Below are 20,140 nucleotides of genomic sequence, written 5' to 3'. Positions count from 1 at the left end.
TCTGATGTTTTGCTGGACATTGTAGTCGGGGGAGCTGCGGTGCTGGTCAAGCATTTCAGGACGCGCAGACAGAGGAAGCGAGCCGGCGCCCTCGTGAAGCTCAGACAGCGCGGATTCAGAATGCCATTGCCTAGCATCCATCTGGCGAACCTCCGCTCTCTACCCAACAAAACGGACGAACTCCTTCTGCTCTCCCGGACAAATAAGGATTTTTCAAACTCTGCTGCTCTGTTATTCACGGAAACCTGGCTGAAAGACGCCAATCAACGGGGAAATCACGCGGCGGCGGGACATGCTTTTACATCAATGAGAGGTGGTGTACAGATGTTACTGTGTTAAAGAAGATGTGCTGTTCAGATCTAGAAGTGCTCTTCATTAACTGCAAGCCGTTCTATTTGCCGCGGGAGTTTTGCTCATTCATTCTCGTCAGTGTGTACATTCCTCCGCAAGCTCACGTGAGCTCCGCTTTACAGAAACTTGCTGATCAGATCACAGACACAGAACAGCAACACACTGACTCTGTTTTAATCATTCTCGGGGACTTTAATAAAGCAAATCTCTCCCGTGAACTGCCAAAATACAGACAGCACATCACATGTCCCACCAGAGATATATTGGATCACTGTTACACCACAATAAAGAATCCATATCACTCTGTTCCACGGGCAGCTTTGGGGCTCTCTGATCACTGTTTGGTTCATCTTATACCGACCTTATACCGAAACTGAAATCAGCTAAACCTCTATTAAGGACTGTAAAAAGATGGACTAATGAAGCGGAGCAGGATTTAAAAACTTATTTTGACCTCACTGATTGGAGTGTTTTTGAAGCTGCTGCCACAGATCTGGACAAGCTCACAGAAACTGTAACATCTTATATCAGTTTCTGTGAAGATATGTGCATTCCTACCAGGACTCATTTAACCTACAACAACGACAAACCATGGTTCACTGCAAAACTCAGACAGCTCTGTCAGGCCAAAGAAGGTGCTTACAAGAAGGGGGAAAATGTCTTGTATAAACAGGCTAAATACACACTGGAAAAGGAGATCAGAGTGGCAAAGAAGAATTATTCTGAAAAAATAAGGATTCAATTATCTTCCAGTGACTCGGCATCAGTGTGGAAAAGTCTGAAAGAAATCACCAACTACAAGACACCATCCCCCAGCACTGTGGAGAATCAACAACTGGCAGACAGATATATATATATATGTGTATATATATATATATATATATATATATATATATATATATATACTGTATATATTTTTTGATTATTCTGATGTTTTGCTGGACATTGTAGTCGGGGGAGCTGCGGTGCTGGTCAAGCATTTCAGGACGCGCAGACAGAGGAAGCGAGCCGGCGCCCTCGTGAAGCTCAGACAGCGCGGATTCAGAATGCCATTGCCTAGCATCCATCTGGCGAACCTCCGCTCTCTACCCAACAAAACGGACGAACTCCTTCTGCTCTCCCGGACAAATAAGGATTTTTCAAACTCTGCTGCTCTGTTATTCACGGAAACCTGGCTGAAAGACGCCAATCAACGGGGAAATCACGCGGCGGCGGGACATGCTTTTACATCAATGAGAGGTGGTGTACAGATGTTACTGTGTTAAAGAAGATGTGCTGTTCAGATCTAGAAGTGCTCTTCATTAACTGCAAGCCGTTCTATTTGCCGCGGGAGTTTTGCTCATTCATTCTCGTCAGTGTGTACATTCCTCCGCAAGCTCACGTGAGCTCCGCTTTACAGAAACTTGCTGATCAGATCACAGACACAGAACAGCAACACACTGACTCTGTTTTAATCATTCTCGGGGACTTTAATAAAGCAAATCTCTCCCGTGAACTGCCAAAATACAGACAGCACATCACATGTCCCACCAGAGATATATTGGATCACTGTTACACCACAATAAAGAATCCATATCACTCTGTTCCACGGGCAGCTTTGGGGCTCTCTGATCACTGTTTGGTTCATCTTATACCGACCTTATACCGAAACTGAAATCAGCTAAACCTCTATTAAGGACTGTAAAAAGATGGACTAATGAAGCGGAGCAGGATTTAAAAACTTATTTTGACCTCACTGATTGGAGTGTTTTTGAAGCTGCTGCCACAGATCTGGACACATAGACTCCATTGTTAAAAAGGCCCAGCAGAGGTTGTACTTCCTTCGCCAGCTGAGGAAGTTCAACCTGTCACAGGAGCTGCTGAAACAGTTCTACTTCGCCATCATTGAATCTGTCCTCTGCACTTCTATAACTGTCTGGTTCAGCTCAGCTACCAAATCTGACCTCAGAAGACTACAGAGGGTAGTCCGGACTGCTGAGCGAATCATTGGTACAACCCTCTCTTCTCTCCAAGAACTGTACTCATCCAGAGTGAGCAAAAAGGCTGACAAAATCACTCTGGACCCCTCACATCCAGCACACTCCCTCTTTGAACTGTTGCCATCTGGTCGACGCTACAGAGCTCTGGGCACCAGAACGGCCAGACACAGGAACAGTTTCTATCCTCAGGCCATCCATCTCATGAACACCTGACAATAACTATGGAACACACATTTACTCACTCATACACTTATTTATCTAACACACTGTGACGAGAGGGGTGGGGCCGAGAGCCGTGGGAACGGGGCGAGGCCGGTGAAGTAATTGATAATGAGCGACACCTGCACCACTCACCGGTCTCGAGTCTCACAGAGGAGCTCCGGAAGGATAAAAAGGAGTGACGACAGTGAAAGACGAGAGAGGACCAGGCCTGGAGTTTATTTTGTGTTTTGGTTTTGTTTGTCCGCGAGGGGCTGTCGCGCTATTTTGTGTTTGTTATTTTATTATTAAAATCGTAAATGTTCGCCGGTTCCCGCCTCCTTTTTCCCGAACTATGATCTTTGTTACACACACATACTCAGTCTACATTTCAATTTGCATATAATATACCTGTACATACAACTGTCTATTGTTATATACCTGTACATACAATTGTCGATTTGTATATTTTTATTCCTTATTTACTTGTTCTATTTTTTTTTTTTTATATATATTTTGTTATCTGTGTTTTTTTGTTCTGTCACTGTCATTCTGTTACACTGTGGAAGCTTCTGTCACGAAAACAAATTCCTCGTATGTGTAAACATACCTGGCAATAAAGCTCATTCTGATTCTGATATATATTAATTTATTATTATTATTATTATTATTATTGGATCAAAAATACTACTGTAAAGCAGATTAATTAATATAGGATCTCCTTTTGTATAAAATGCTTAAAAATTATTATTTTTATTATATTTTTACTATTTAAAAAGATCTATATTGTTTGGTATATTGTTTTTAAAGTGTATTTTGCATGCAATTAAGTGGTTTTTCATTGAAAGAAGTCATGTTTGGATTGTTTTAATGAAATTCTGTGACAATTTATTAACAAGACAATAGGGTGTAAACAGGGCCAATATTCGCTCAGCCTGAGACATATGTTGAAAGCAAACACACAAATGGCAAGCTCAGTTCTTGGCTGAGATGCAGCAGCGGCGGGCCAAGACTGACATGTTTCCTCTCATCATTTCGAGCTGGCCTTGTTAATATATGTAGGGTGGACAGGCTGGACTGTGTCTGCATTGGTATGCATGCTCTTAGTTATTCATAATGGGATAATTGGCGTGCTCTTCTGTGTCTCCCATTACTAGGCAGCTAGATGTGCTGATAGGTCAGAATGAGGATCAGAGTCCATAAGCAGCTATTTGCCATGCTAATTTCCTCCCATAGAGTGATTGTATTTAAGAGAACAACGTAAAATGAGATGCTTGTAGCCTAAATAAAGTTTATTTTGTCGTGAAGGAGAGATTATATTCCTCTTCTGATTAGTCATTGACTGACATATGACCTAATGACATGAGATAAATCTTGACCTCTAACCTATTCAGTTCTCTTAAAATTCACCTCAATGGTTGGCTGAAGAATCATGAAAAGATGTCAATGTTTCTATCTTTGCTGTGCTAATGGAGAAAGACTGTAGCTTGACTTTCCGACTCTGATAGTAAAAATGTTTAAAACTACTTTCATTATCTCCCATGAAACCACTTGGGGTCTTTAAAAAGATAAAAGAGTGTTTTATGCCAGAGACCAGAGACAAAACTCATGTGTAGAATTTTTAGTTTTACCTTAGTTTGTTATATAAAGATACTTCGTTCTGGCCTCATTCTAAGACATAATGCATTGAGACAAGCTCAAAATAAGTACAGTTTGGTCAATTATAGGTAGATAGATAGATTATTGTGTATAGATAGTATTGTGTTTAGTTTAGTTTAATTTGGTTTAGTTTCCTCAAAGGCAATTGCCATAAGTTAGAAATTGTCTCCTTGTAAGAAACAGTGGGAAGCTTTTTCAACTTGCTTTTGAAACTGTAGTTAAGCATATAATATGGTGCTTGTACAGCAGGTATTGCAAATGAATAATTAACAGGTTCTATACCATTTTAATTTAAACTGGGCCTGCCGATACTTGGTAAAGAGTGCAGAAAATTGAATCATCCATGTGCAGATAAAAATCACTGAGATTCTCCATCTTAATTAGAGGCGCTCTCAAACACAATTCATGTGCATCCACATTCACACAGAAAAGAATCAACCCCCCCCCACCTCTCTCCTCCATTTGTTGTCTATTCGTTCAAGTAGCTTTCTTTTATACACACCGCAGCTCGCTTCTCGGGAACACTTCACCTGTTCGTTTTCCTTTAGTCTTTACCTTTGTGCTGTTGTTTTGTTAGCAAGTTTGAATGTTTATGAAAGATTGCCGTCCTGATTGGGAAGGTCTGCCAGTCCTCTAACCTCGGCATCCAATTCATCATGTTGTTTGAGCTGTAGTTCCTCTGTGTGAGCCGAGGTCTTTGATGGGAGTCTTTCGGCTTTCAGAGACCTCTGCTCTGCGTACTCCTTTAGCATGAGAGATGTGCCCTGAAAAAGAATTGATAGATCAGCCAGGATGTGCGTGGATATTATTACCTAATTCCAGATGGCCGTTCTGATGGCAACAAATGGCCTTGCCGTACCAACCCCACTGAGATGAAAACATTAGACGTGCGAGTACAAATTTCTCCTGGCACAGCCGCAGAAATGAAATTAAGCGGATCTTTGATGCACAAACAATGAGCACTTGACGAATAACTCAGCTCGAACCTTCATTACCCCAGCACCCTTGGATTTGGAGTGAATTCGCCAGAGTTGCCGTGACCTTGGCATGACATTAAACAGCGTAGGGGAAATGGAACAGGGTTACGAGGGCCGTGGCCTGACTGACTGTGCTTATGCCGTGTTGCTCCACAGGAGGTGATGCAGATGGAAAGACAGCTGGGAGGTCGACTGATTGACGAGCCTCACGTCCTGCTCTTCAAAGACAGCTACCATAACCTGCGCCTCTCGATTCACGACATGCCCCAGGCACACTGGAGGAGCAAACTTCTCGCCAGCTATCAGGTGGGTTTCTATAAAACACCTTCTCTCTTGCAGCAGCACTTCTTGTATTAATGGTGTTTGCTACAGTGAACTCCTCTATAGTTAGCGCTAATACTTCGGATTATCGGTTTTCCAAAACCCATAACCTCAAATATTAAATGTATTAAACATTAAATATAAAAAAGGCCTGGAACATGATAAATATACTCTCAGAACAAAAGGTACTAATAATGTCACTGAGGTGAAACCCTTTCAAAATGAACACACTTACTTACAAAAAGTACATATTAGTACCTACATATAAGAGGGCTTTTCTATTTGAAACAGTTAAAGGTGGATTAGACAGTTTACTGTACGCACTACTAGTGTCACCAGAACTACAAATATAAAGCATGTTTTCAAATAACCTTTGCAAATATCCCTTTTAAGCGTCACGCCTCTGCCTCTTATGAGTCTATAAAAGTGGAGGTATGTCTCAACGGGTAAAAGTAGATGATTAGACTACTATTTTCAATAAAAGGTCCATCATACAATACTTTTAACTTCAAGTTTAGCTTACCTGTTGAGATCAAAGTTCGTCATATCAATTGAAACCAAAAACATTTAATCCGACCAAATGTCTGACTGATTGAATGCAATGATTGGACAAACATTTTATGGCCCTGTGCCTTTCACAGAAGATATATACATATACATGTCTATATATGTATATATATATACATATATAGACCACTTTATTGATGCCAGACCTTTTAACCAGTATAACAAAAATGTTTCTGTAAAAATTACCTACCATATCTTTAATCCTGGGTCATTATAAACCAAGGGAAAGCTGAATCCTTTCCCTTCATAATTTACCTGGGGGTTAAAAATTGATCATGCACTGTAAATGGGTTTTCTGTCACCATTTGACAAATTTAGCCTCATGACCGTTTATACAATGTACAGTTTTCTGTGACTGTCTAAAGCATGTGAACGGGAGGCATGCGATTGGCTGTCTGTTGCTAAGCATCTTGTCATAGCATTTTAACACCACATCGTTTCACACTGTGCATGTTTGGTACCACAATGTGGGGTTAACAGTGCAAAAGCAGTGCTAAGCCTGCTCTGGATGGTAAATAATAATACTTTTTGAAAGAGTACCCAATGACAGCTTTTGTACCTTTTTTACTTAGAGTGTAGGCAAATAAATTCATATTTAGAGAAACAATCGCTCAAAGTCCTAGCAACCACATAACGACACCCTAGCAACCGCCCAAATTGTTCTGGCATTGTGACAAGAAGTCAAGGGTAAAATAGCTGCAAAATGCTTCCCTCTGTTTGAAATTATTTGCCTCTATAACGTGTACTGCGGATGTTATGTTTGTCTTTTTGATCTTTGTTGTCAAAGTCTTTTCGAAGCGTAATTGAACGAGTTAAGAGTTAGTTAGCCAAGTTATTTTTTCTTGGGGGCAAATTTGAAGTGCTGTGCTCTGTGGCTGCTCTGAGCTTTCTAACCGGGTGTGTGATCTGGTATGTCCTCTGGATTGCTGTAATTGGAAATTTCTTTGGTTTCGCCTCATTAGAGTATTTCTGAACGTGCGGGAATGCTAAAGAAGCCCATTATAAAGTGAATTGGCGAGCAGGGACCCTAGAACGTCTGCTCTTAATAACATGCACGGCCTTGGCTACGAGTTAACGGCTTCTTGGGTAAAGAAGGATTGAGAGCGCTGCAGTTTTCTCAAACGTCTTCCTCACCCGCTCTGCCCATCTCAGGACTCTTTCCCACTGGAGGAGATTAAATATAGACCAATATGTAAATGCTCGAGGCTGCAACACCTGATTTTTCTCGTATTTCCCTTCCTGGATCATGTATGCTGGGCCTCAGAAGAACATCTCTGGATTCTGGAGGAATCTTGGCGTAAAAAGCTCCTCTGAGGATTTGGAGATGCCAGCTAACAGTGTTACAGCACAAATGTGCATAGAGGAAACATTTTCTCACCTGAACGTCCCCTATTTTTTAGATAAGTATGTTGCTTGGCTGTTTTTTTCAGTCTGTTTAACAGCTCCCCCATTTGAGTGAACTGAGGTACTGCATATTCACTAATAACACTGCCTTTTATTGATTTGCAGTTTGATTGGTTCATGATTGATGTGTAGTCTTAAATAACGTGCGCTTATCTTTGTTTTTTGTATTGCTCTTCACAATTAATTAGACGGTATGAGACGAGAGCATGTTATAAAACTAAATAATTAGTCTAATCAGACTGTCACGCTGAATGTGTTGTATTTGACAGACTAAATGTATTGTTTTAATAAGTGTTCTTATTTTATTTAACTGTGGATATGCTAGCATATCTGCTCTATCTACTGAATTGTGCTCGTTCATAAATTAAATCCAAATCCCCGGTTGTGAACAATTAGCTTTTAAAGACGTTCTACTGTTGTCAGAGACAAAGAAACTATTTTGCTGCTTCGTTTGAAAATGTTGCCAACAATAGATTTAGAAGAGCTTTCATAGACTCGCACCGGCAGCCACAGCATCATAAATCATCAGGTGTTGGACTTTTTCTTTGTCGGTGTCTCTTACTGACCATCAAATTCAGCTGGATCTATTGTTTGCAAGTGGTGAACTTTTAATGAAAAGGAAGCGGTGTATTATCTACCAAGTGACAGAATTCTTCTCTTTAGTTTATTTATGTCACGTGCAAAGTTTGCCAAAGGTTGCCAAAATGAGGAAACTTTTGCATAATTCATGTGTTGAAAAAATGTAACTGCATTCTCTTACAGCACTGAAATGTGGAAATGCATAAATATTTCACTTTATATTTGTAGACTTTGGGGAAAATAAATTATGGGAAATAAATTATATGTAGTGTAAAAGTGTTACTCTAAAATACACTGCTACAGCCTAAAAAATGACTCATAATTTTTATTTTATTGCTGGTTGGACTTATGTTTTTGAAACAATCAGTTCTGACAAGAGTAGATTTCAGAAGTGATTTGTTATGGACAGCAACAATTCAGTGTGACATGTCTTTGGTCCTTTAGGAGATCCCATTCTATCACATCTGGAGCGGCTCTCAGCGGACCCTGCACTGCACCTTCACACTGGAGAGACAGAGCCTGAGCACCTGTGATCTCACCTGCACGCTGTGTGTGTGGCAGGTAGAAGGAGAAGGACAAAGCTTCACCCTGGACTTCAACATCTCGAAGGTAACTGAGACCATCTGCAGTATGACATGCCAGTAAACAGTAGAGATTCAAAGCTCCTTCTGTGAGAATTGGAATTTGGAATTGAAATGATTTGATGTTGTATTATGAGATTCTTACACCTAAGATTCTTTTTTGACATTATCCAAAACCTTGGTCAGTTGATTTGGATTTAGAACAGAATTGAAATAGATTTTTTTAAGTTAAAATGTTGAAAATGTAACTAAATTGAATAGACTTGATACTGTGGTAGAGTTGTGCTCATAAGTTTACATAGCCCTTGCAGAATGTGCAAAATGTTAATAATTGAAACGAAATAATAGGGATCATGAAAATTGCATGTTATTTTTTATTTAGTACTGTCCTGAATAAGCTATTTCACATAACAGATGTTTACATATACGTACTCCACTAGACAAAATAATAACTGAATTTATAAAAATAACCCCATTCGAAGGTTTACATACCCTTGAATCGTAATACTATGTGTCATTTCATGGATGATCCACAACTGTTTTTATATTTTGTGATAGTTGTTCCTTGTTTGTCCTGAGCAGTTCAACTGCCTGCTGTTCTTCAGAAAAATCCCCCAGCTCCTGCACATTCTTTGGTTTTCCAGCAGCATCTGCATATTTGAAGCCTTTCCAACATTGACTGTATGATTTTGAAATCCATCTTTTAACACTGATGACAATTGAGGGACTCGTGCATAACAAATTCAAATTAGATTTTGAATTTAAACAAAAGGTGGAAACATGTACTGATGCTCAAGAAGGCCACACAATGCATTAAGAGCTGGGGGGTGTAAACTTTTTTTAATTGGAGGATCAGGGTAAATTGTACTTATGTCTTCTGGGAAACATGTAAGTATTTATGTAGCTTCTGAAGTCCAGTACTAAATGAAAAAATATGATCGTTAAACAAAATGAGAAGAATTTACACCATGCAATTTTCATGATCCCTCTTAGTTTGTTTCAATTATTAACATTTTTACACATTCTGCAAAGGGTATGTAAACTAATGAGCAGAACTGTATATTAATTTTATATTATAATTAGAATTTGGAGTTTTAATGTGAACTGAATGTGAATTGAAATGTAGTCTACACATGCATATTTTTAATATTTCTCAAAAACTTTTGAATGTCTCATACTACTAACTATTTTCCAAACCGATTCTGCTACAAACAATTAGATTTTGAATTTGGTTTATAATAAGAATTGAAAATGATTTGGGAATTTAAATTTCACTTAAATTTAAATTATTAGTTGGAATTTCAATGTCACTTAAATTCCAATTAGTTCATTTAAAATATAAATGAGCACACAGAAATGTATTTTCTTCTTCTTCTTTTTTTAAATATTATCCGAAATCTAGCTCGGCTAACTTGGATTCATTCATTCATTCATTCATTCATTTCAATAAATGTAATAGACTTGGTACGGTGGTACGCATGCAGAATGTTTATGAATTACAGTCAGAATTTGGAATTGAATGTGAACCGAATGTGAATTGAACTGTAGTCTACTCATGCATCTTTTAACCATTTCTCATAAACCTTTTGAATTCAGTTCAATTTAATTCTCACATTCTGTTAAATTATTTTCCAAATTTACTCGCATGCAAATGCAGATCTTCTCCATATATCTTCAGATTAAAGTCTCTGTGCAGTTGGAATGAGTAACATATGAGGCTGAAATGTTCTTGACTCCAGGACATCAGACCACTGGACTCTGATTTCCTGTTAATGGACAACTGCACCCCTGCCCTGGCTGGTCCGAGCGCATTCCAGATCCCTTACCTCATCCGACAGAAGATCTGCAGCAGTCTGGACACCCCCTGTCCCAATGGAGCAGATTGGAGACTACTGGGCCAGAGACTGAAGCTTGACAGGTAAGATCTCTCAATGCTAGAAGTTATTATCTCTTAGGTCTGGAATGGATCCTGTTGAACAAAATCTCAGGATTCTTGTTGTGGGTTGAGGAAACTGTTGTTTTGCAGAGTGCTGATATCTAGAGCAGATTGTGCGGTTCTCCACTTGCATATTAAATATAAACTTCCACAGGAAATTACAAGGCAGTGATTTAATTACTGTCCCATTGAACTTCCTCCAGGTAATGGAACATAATGGGCAGACTTCATTTGTCCAATAATGTTTACTTGCTCCAATTAATTACAATTTGAAGTGTTGTGGTGTGTGTTCAATTAGCACACTAGCCCAAAACGATCGATTGTCATTTACCTAGTTAAGGAAAAGCACAGAATCCACACAGGTGGAAATGTGCTTAACGTTTTTTTTTTTACTGAAAACACTGTCCTCAGAAAATGTTTTAAGATTTGAAAGCAGCACTAATAGTGAATACAACCCCGACTGTAAACCTTTTCTCACTGAGAACAGAGAGCATGTAGAAAACAACACTTAAAGCCCCAGGCATTTGAGGTACAGAAAAAGGCCGTTAGATCGAACAACCCACTTCAGCTTCCTTCGGGAGATGCATCTCGCAACATCTAATACGCTGCAAAAAGGGATTGCTTTGTTCTTATTGATCAGCTTTGATCTGAAAGGTTCAGCCTGGTCAATGGAAAAGGTCACATGCAACCTGGGTTTTACCCTTTTAGAGGACTGAGACCCAGAGTAGATAATTCATCAAATGAAAATGCAGGGCTGCTTTAGTTCAGGAGTTAACAAAAGGGTGTAAAGCACATGTTCGGAAGAACTGAGCGTTCGTGCATTGGTTTAGTATATTGGAGTGAATAATACTGTTTTATAATTATACATGGATTTTCTACTCTCGCTTTGAATGGAGTGCCAGAGAGGTTGATGTATTGGTTTAAGATAAGCTTCTTGATGTTTTATTTCATTTCAGGGAGTAATAACTTATGACTCTCCTGCAATCCTGATTTACTTCTCACAGTGAAACAAACCATGCATTTTGAAACATATTCATTGCATTTCTAATATAGTTTATTTATTGTATCTGGTTATAAAGGAAAAACATAAGACTATAACTGAGAGAATCTCACTGAAAATGAATGTTCCATCCAAGAAAACTTCATCGACACTCAGCAGCTGTCGTATTTTTCTAAATTCCTCCATCACACATGTGCTTTGTTTCTGCATAACTGTCAGACCCTGTAGAACGGCAACACGTCTCAGCCCTGCGTTTGGCGCCATGAATGTGCATTACACAGTTTGAAGATTGTCAGATTATTTTTTCGTGCGTGTTTGAATGTGAGAGTATTTCATTCCAAATGAAGGATGATTGGTGAGAAATTGTGGATCACAAATTGGCCGTTTTCATCTCGACCAGTAATGACGGCCACGTCTGGAGATGATTGGAGGAGTCCTGCACGTTCTCTCCACAGCAAGTGGAATTACACAGGCCTGTTTCACTCAGCTAACAGAGAACTCAAGTTAAAGGCCAAATTGTGCACACAATGTCTTTTTTACCTTCCTTAAGGTTTCACTTGGTGATTTCTGTTACACAATTAACCAGTCAGCTATTTTCTTTTCTTTGTTTTTATTACAAAAGTCGTCATGTCTTGTAGATAAGTGCATTTCATGTGACGCATCTCTGCGCAACCAAAGTGTACGAGCCATCTGGAGCATTGCTTTCATATCTATGCCGATTGTGATTTAATTTTTTGGGAGTACACGTAGTAACATGTTCCTACATTCAACATACATCTATTTTTCTTTCAGGATCTCATGACTTGTGCAAACTTGTTCATTTTGAGCATTTCACTGGTAAAACAATTTAAATATACAGCACTTTGTAAAGTAATTGTAAATTAAATTTTAATAACAAGCCAAAAAAGACAAGTCAACTGACGTAACATTTGTTGAAGTATAACCTGTGAAGTGTTTGCCTACTGTTCATTGGTTATATAGCACTAAGTTCATTCTTTCTGCAGTGTTTGCGGTTTAGACTGTTTTCGCCATAAGTTTGTACACCGTCGTTTTGTTTCGTCCTGAGGCTGTTGGTTTATGGGTAATCGATCCTCAATACTACATCATGAGAAAACAGATGCACCAGTAAATGATACTTCTGTCAGAGTATTTAGACAAGGACTTGGTGCAAAATTGACAAATTCCTTACACTCAGGTTTACAAACAGTTCAGTTGAAACAGACACGTTACGCATTTCTAAACATTACTGAGTGCGCAACGGATTGCTCATCAATGTTGTTCTTTTTCACTGACATAAAAATCATTCGTTCTGAGCTCACAAAGTCAGCTTGTAACACTGAATAAAGCAGATGCCATGATATTCACTAAAAGAACCACCGATCTCTCTTTATGACTACATTTTGTCAGCCTCATTCATAGCTGTTCTGTGTAAATGAATGTGTGAGTGTGCTATTTCTTTCTTTTTGAACTGAAAACCGTAGAATTGTGTACCTGTGAATGTTCAATTCGATTTCTTAATTCAATGTTCCTTGCCTTTCTGCAAGTCAAAATGCTGTATTTATTACATGCCACAGCGCTTATGCAATTGTACAATTCTTTTCTATTATTCTTTTTTTTTGGTAAAGTTACTTTTCATTTTTTTCGTCAATGTAAATTGTCGTCGATGAGTTTGTGGTAATAGAAAGCCCTCTTCTGCAGAAGGTTTTCTGTACTTTTTGGACAATGGTATGGATTTGTGGGTAGAATTTTGGAAATTCGTTTCTAAGTGCTTTCAAGTATTTACTTGGCCTTATGTATATATCTCTCTATGAAATTTCAGAAAAGGTATGTATAGTAATTGAACCTAAAATGGATGTAAATAAATTATATATTGTTAAAAGAGAGTTGAGTGATTTGTGCTCGCAACATCTACAATATTTCATGACACATTTTACATTGAGTCAATTAGTAGCCTCGGGAATAACCCAATTTCACCACGTTTCGCATCTTTCAGTAAGTCAGCACACAACAACATGACTGCAGGTGATTTATTGACTAAATGTCTCTAGCACAATTTCTTTCTAAATAATTTGCGTCATCTGACATAGAAAACCTCTATAATATGCACAGGAATACAGCAGTTTATCATTCTGAATGGCACACACAATAGTTAAAGGCTGCAAAGCGATAAAAAAAGGCACTTGATAATTGATACGTAACACGTTGTCAATACAAAAAAGTACAAAAAGTGAGCTGTTGGCTCAAATATATATAGCTTTCTAAGAGCTGGATATTGGATTGTTGCATTTCTTCTGATTCGAGTGCAGGAGATTGGTGCATCTGGTATGTAGTCTCTGAAGAAGAGCCATTATGTTTGGAAATGCCACAAGATTATGCATATATCGGTGATATCCATAAACAGGATTGCTCAAAACCTTTGGCACACATGCGCTTTGCTCACTAGCTTGCGGAAACCACCAAAATGGCCACAGAGCTTTAAATAACACAGCATATACGAACAAAGACTCTAAGTGAATCTGGCCATATAATATTGCAGGATCCATTAGCACTAATGCAGAGCGTTTTTATGGTATCACAGGCCTTTCCTTAATTAGAACTACCTGTCTGATTAGAACAGATGAATGTGGCGTATTTAGTACTGAAGCCATGTAGAGACCATTGCTTGGGTCAGGATGAAACGCATGCAATCAGTGCTAATGTATTTCAGTGTAGCTGCCAGGGGCGTTTTATTCCTCTGTGGTTTGCCATTACCTTAAGTACCCTCGCACAGCAAATCAGGCAGAGTAAAAAAGTAGGCTGCACAGCATCTAGAGGATTGAAGGGCCACTTTAAGATCCTGTCTGAGTAGATCACATGCTCAATGCTTTAGCCTACAAAATGGATTTTATGGATCAGAATACAACTAGATTGCTTCACTTATTACATGGGAAATGCTTTGTCCGTATTTGTGACAAGAGTGGATAGAATTTTGGATGATAAATATGCATCCGAGTGCAGATGAGATGAGCAAATCTCACACACAAAAAAAAATTCATATTTTACAATAAAATTAAATCAAGAAAAATATTTTTCAGTATTTTTTTAGTGAAAATATTTTCATGCTAATCACATTTTATTTTTTTGTAATTCCCTTTATTTTTTTATTGGTGATATTTTACTATACATATTTATATTTATTTTTTTAATTTTTTTTAATAAAATCAGCATAAAGGCAGTACAACAAATACTATGACGTATAAATACAAATTTTTATTTATTTTTGCATTAGAGTAATTAGAATGGCATTTGGAGGGAAAATGTGCTCAGCTGTCAAGGAAAGTCACAAAAAAAAATCATATTCTTACATAAGGTTAAGCCATATTCTTTATGCAATATAAAATGTGGTGTAATGTGAACACGACATGTTCTGTGAGATTCACTCAGATGCCAAACTGACGAATATCTAAAAAGTGAAATTAAAGTGAGCAGTATAAGAGCGTACTATGTTCTTTGGATTGACGAATACTGCAGGTGTACTTTTGGAGGTGGAGTGGGATGAGGAGGGACAGCTAAAATACTTCATCCAAATAGCTTGTTATCCATTCCGACATCTGGCATCGGTGGTTGTAACAGTTCACAAGCTGCTTCCAGTTGAATGACTGGCATCGTAACACAGCAAAACTGAGGCCAGTCTGTCGGCTTACTATAGCAAGCTACCAAAAATTCAGGTCCGTGATTTGCTGAATGACACATACTTAGTAAATGCTGATCGAAGCTGCTATAACAGCCAGCGGAGCTACTATATCCATCACTCTGTCAGTCAGCCATATGTTACAGGCTTCAAGTAAAGTACTTGGTCTTGTTTGGCATAGCTATAGACCCCCCCCCCCCAGTCTCCGTTCTGGCCCCTCCTTGACGAACGGCTGGAGCCTCACACCGGAGAGAAAGCGTGACTTTTACATAGTGGCTTGTCCTTCTTTGAAAAGAACGTCTTCCCCTCCAGATTGATTTGACAGATCTGAGGAGATAAAAAAAGGAGGATTAAACCGTATCATCAATCATGACTGTTTAACAGCACTTTTCTACAGCTGTGATTCATCATTTGCTACTTGCTAGAAGCCAATAATATTATGGGGAGAAACATAAGCATTCCAGAGCGCATTTATAATTGGATACAAGTTTGGAGTGCAGGATGTGCCATTAACTGTTTTATATTTTTTATTTTTTGAATGAAATGGATACTTTCATTCAGCAAGGAATTGTGTGACACTAATGATGTATGTTTTTTATTATATATTTGAATGTGATAATTCCATTTTGAATAAATGCAGGGTTTTTTTTTATTTCTCTTCATTAAACAATCATGAAAAATAGTATCACTGGTTCCACAAAAGTACGATGCAGCACAACTGTTTTAAAGTGACACTGAAGACTGGAGTAATGGCTGCTGAAAACTTGGCTTTGTCATCACAGGAATAAAAGACATTTTAAAATACATACAAATATATTTAAACCATAATAATGTCCAACAATATTAGTGTTTTAATGTATTTTTTATCAGATACATGCAGCCTTAGTGAGCATAAGAGACTTTCAAAAACATTTTAAAAAATCTTACCAACACAAGCCTTTGAATGGTAGTAAATGCCTGTATTAATGCCTATCATGTGAATATAATTTATGGGGTATATTCACTGTTAATATCAGTGCATGTCAAAATTAAAGTAATTGCTATCTGGCACAGACTGCCAAGCTCTCAAAGAAGAGCTCCATTTTTGGAGACAAAGATTAAAGAGGTGAACTTAAATCAGTAGACAGGCGAGTAAAAGTACCACACAATTTTGCTATTTATTGTGTTCTTGTGTGCCGCTACGAGGGGCATGAATGAAAATTAATGAACTGCTTAAATTCCTAAAAAAATGAAATAAATGACAAGAGCTTATCCAGCATTTCCATAAGAGAAAATAAAATGGATGTCTTCGTTTATCTGGATTATAAATAAGAAAGAATATTCTAAAAGCTGTGAACCACATTAATTAAAGGCATTAATCCAGAGCATGCAAACATGGCCAGTGTATGCATTTTGAAGGGAAATGTCTAGGTTCTCAGAAGCTATGGGACCATTTCTTGATAGTGTTGTGTGGTGCAGAAAGTTTAAGATGGAGTTTCGGGACAGGTCCCAATGCATCAAAATGACTTACGGCACAGACAAAGCAAGTGTCATGCCAGCTGTAGCCCAGCGCCTCAAGGAAACGGTCTCCTGCATCAATCTTGAAGTCACAGCCATGGCATTTGGTACCAAACATCTTTTCATAGTCTGCAGAGAAAAACAAGCCAACCAAAACGGGCCTATTAAGACAGCGAGAAGGAAATGCTTGGTCAGAAACGAAGAGAACGAGACAAGAAAGAAACGGGTTATCGGAAGGAAAAAGAAAAGGGATTATATTTTCTCAGCCCTCACATGCTCGGTGTGTGATAACAGACACTGGTCCAGATTCTTACATCGATTGCCCTAGTTTTACCCATTACGGAAAACTTAAAAGTGGCAGGCTTTACGTCCCGTACGCAAGGTAAGTAGTTTAGAGCACAATCCTTTTAAGGTGCTGAGACTGCAGCAATTTTATCAACACTAGCTCTTCATTTCTAACAGAAACAGCTGCCCACTCGCTGCTGACACAAGACCAAAACTCTTCAAATCTGTAAAGCACCGGAACTGCAATGCAAGCCTATTTACATAATAAAGACATGCACTCCCTTCAGATAGCTTAATGTCTGTTTATGTAAGATTAGGGGCCCAACAAATGTGACAATGTGATTAAGTGCACTGCATAAATATAAATTAAACACAGAAGGTGGCTGAATTTAACAACTTTTTACCACTCAGGAAACTAAATGAATGAACAAGAACAGCTTAACATGGCAAATTTCATGACTGAATTCAAATCAATTTAATCTGATTCACAACTGTTCTCCTACCTGTTTGCTAACCTCTGACTAATTGGTCCTATAAAAGTGTCAAAATATCCAGAATAAAAGAACTACGGTAAGGGCCGTGGCCTAGTCTGTAGCACACAAATTCTGACACTTAGAGCTGTGGAGTTCATGTTTGCAAAACAGGTTTGAATCTAATGCTTCTCATTCTTCTTTTTTCTAAAGCTCACTAGTCCATTAAATGAAAGTGGCAAAAAGAAAATAAACACTGGCAAAACATGTTTCAATCTAATGTTACCCACTCCTCCCAATAACTTCTTATCATAATTCTCACTAGTCTCACTAGCAAAAAGAAAAGAAAAAAACAAATAAAATTCAATTCAATTAAAATGTTTGCAAAACAGGTTTGAATCCAATGCTTCCCACTCCTCCTTTCAACAATTTCCTGTCATAAACCTCACTATTCCCATAAATAAAAAGTAAGTTAAGTTAAAGTAAAAAAAAAAATAAAAATGGTGGCGCCAATAAGCCTCGACATATAACGCTGTTCCTGAGTCCTATGAAAAAAAAAAATGAAAAAAAAAATAAATGAAATGAAATAAAATGCATGTTCAAAGCAGGCTTGCAATGTTCTCGATGCCTTATTAAATTGTATTTCTTATCATTCCTATAAATGTAAGTGTCAAATAGGTTAGTAAAAAGTGGACTTTGAGGTGGGGTGCTTATATAGTCAACATGAGTTTGAATCGGTCTTCTGATCTAATTTGAATAAACAAAAAAGTGAAAAAAAGAAAAGAACAGTATTTATGGTTTCATTGAGCACTTTCTACCAATGGCGTATTTGAAGTAGATTCTCAAGCATAAAAGTTCTCAGCAAAGCTCCTAATCAATGTGCAGGGCCGGTATGGAGCAGGTTTGATGTGAAGTGGCAGCATTTGAATGATTAAACACTGCAGGAGCCCGCGCTCAGCTCTCGGCAGGGGCTGTCGATAAGATGTGCGGCCGGGCGTGCGAGAGGGGCCGCGGTCGCTCACCTCTCTCGCAGTAGGGCTCTCCCTCCTCCATGTAGAAGGCCTGGTTCCTGATGGGCATTTTGCAGGCAGCACACAGGAAGCACTGTACGTGGTAGGTCATCTTCAGGGCATGCATGATTTCCTGCGGAGAGGACAGAGGGGTGTGAGGAAGCCATGAATTCACACTTTGAAAATCAGTCCACTCTCACTCACACAAACACACTTTACACACTTAATACAATCAATATACAGCTTTTGTTTGTTTTGAGGTCATTTTGACGTACTGTCATATAATTATACTGTCGTAAAATTACCTTACATTGTATTTTGTTTCCCAGTTTTTGTATTATATTTAATGCATTATATTGATTAAATCCTAGCAACGCTTAATAATCATTTCTGTCAAGCCATTAATAAATATCAAATAATGCTTAACAAATCAGTTAATATTAATATTTACAACAATATATGACACATGAAAGAGTTTGCATATATATGCACACAAATGTGTGTGTGTACAAGTTAAATTCATATATTCATATGGCCCTTAAGCTGAATTTATTTGATTAAACAGTAGAATTTTATAGTATTATAAAGTTTTATGATTACCATTTATATATATTTAAAAAAATATTTATTTCTGTGATGGCAAAGCTGAATTTTCAGCAGCCATTACTCCAGTTTTCAATGTTACATGATAATATGTTGATGCTAAAGACATTTCTTAGTATTATCAATGTTAAAAACACGTGCTGCTTAAAATTGTTGTGAAAAACCATAATACATTTGTTCAGGGTTCTTTAAAGGGGTCATATGATGTTGCTAAAAAGAAAATTTTGTGTATTTGGTGTAATGAAATGTATTTATGCGGTTTAAGATAAAAAAAAAAAAACACATTTTCCACATACTGTACATTATTGTTTCTCCTCTATGCCCCGCCTTTTTGAAACGCATTGATTTTTATAAAGCTCATCGGTCTGAAAAGCGAGGTGTGCTCTGATTGGCCAGCTATCCAGAGCGTTGTGATTGGCCGAATACCTCAAGCATGTGACGGAAATGTTACGCCCCTTACCATACTGTGATGCCCTGTCCGGCCAGAGCGACAAGACATAAACATTAAAACCCATTATAACGAGGCATTTGTTGCATCCAGTGGGGACATAATTACGGATTATAATGACTTATACTGTCTTTTTACGCGTTGCGCTGCATCGTGCCGCGTAAACATAACACCATGTCTGCATTTGTGATCGGAGAAATGACAAACAACAAGCGCTACTCTACACTGCTCAAAACTCGCGTTTGAATCGTCAGTGGCAAATTCTTTATATATAAAAAAAAACGTACTTACAGTCTGAGAGTCAGAACAGCCGGCATTGTAGTCTACTCTACCAGGATCAGGAAACAGTCCTCCATAAAATGCGCTGGACACATCTGAATATTTGGGTTAAACTGTTCTGGAACAGTGTTGTAAATACAACTTAACCACTGATTTCTACTCGTGTCCTCTTTTGGAAGGACGTTTTCACAACGAAACGGCATCACACACCGCGGCCTTGAGTGAGCAGAGGCGGGCGGGCTTGAGAACGGCGCGGCCAGCGGATTCGACGAAGGAACGTCCGGAGGGCTTGCGGCAACCACATGTGACGACCCCGGGCTGGACTC

At 38.4% G+C, this 20,140-nt stretch overlaps 2 protein-coding genes across 4 annotated transcripts in view; one reads left to right on the top strand and one right to left on the bottom strand.

The window, feature by feature from the left end:
* The window catches only part of LOC107594947 (netrin receptor UNC5A-like), a 116,368-nt gene extending 101,178 nt beyond the window's left edge, over positions 1-15,190 (top strand). The window contains exons 13-17 of the mRNA XM_016285178.1: positions 5,321-5,470; positions 8,480-8,644; positions 10,356-10,534; positions 13,372-13,376; positions 15,063-15,190. Of these exons, the coding sequence (XP_016140664.1) occupies positions 5,321-5,470; positions 8,480-8,644; positions 10,356-10,534; positions 13,372-13,376; positions 15,063-15,190 (627 nt within the window). The remainder of the gene's footprint in view (positions 1-5,320; positions 5,471-8,479; positions 8,645-10,355; positions 10,535-13,371; positions 13,377-15,062) is intronic.
* Positions 14,782-20,140, bottom strand: part of LOC107594933 (PDZ and LIM domain protein 7) — a 51,640-nt gene continuing 46,281 nt past the window's right edge. For all 3 annotated transcript variants that reach the window (XM_016285163.1, XM_016285164.1, XM_016285165.1), the window contains 3 exons: positions 18,497-18,617; positions 16,733-16,848; positions 14,782-15,549 (listed from right to left, as the gene is read on the bottom strand). In XM_016285163.1, the coding sequence (XP_016140649.1) occupies positions 15,463-15,549; positions 16,733-16,848; positions 18,497-18,617 (324 nt within the window). In that variant the 3' untranslated portion in view covers positions 14,782-15,462. The remainder of the gene's footprint in view (positions 15,550-16,732; positions 16,849-18,496; positions 18,618-20,140) is intronic.

This window comes from Sinocyclocheilus grahami, unplaced genomic scaffold (assembly GCF_001515645.1).
Source record: "Sinocyclocheilus grahami isolate Dianchi unplaced genomic scaffold, SAMN03320097.WGS_v1.1 scaffold193.1, whole genome shotgun sequence".
In the NCBI taxonomy this organism is placed as follows: Eukaryota; Metazoa; Chordata; class Actinopteri; order Cypriniformes; family Cyprinidae; genus Sinocyclocheilus; species Sinocyclocheilus grahami.
Note: the sequence above shows the minus strand (reverse complement) of the source record. Positions and strands in the feature narration are given on the sequence as shown.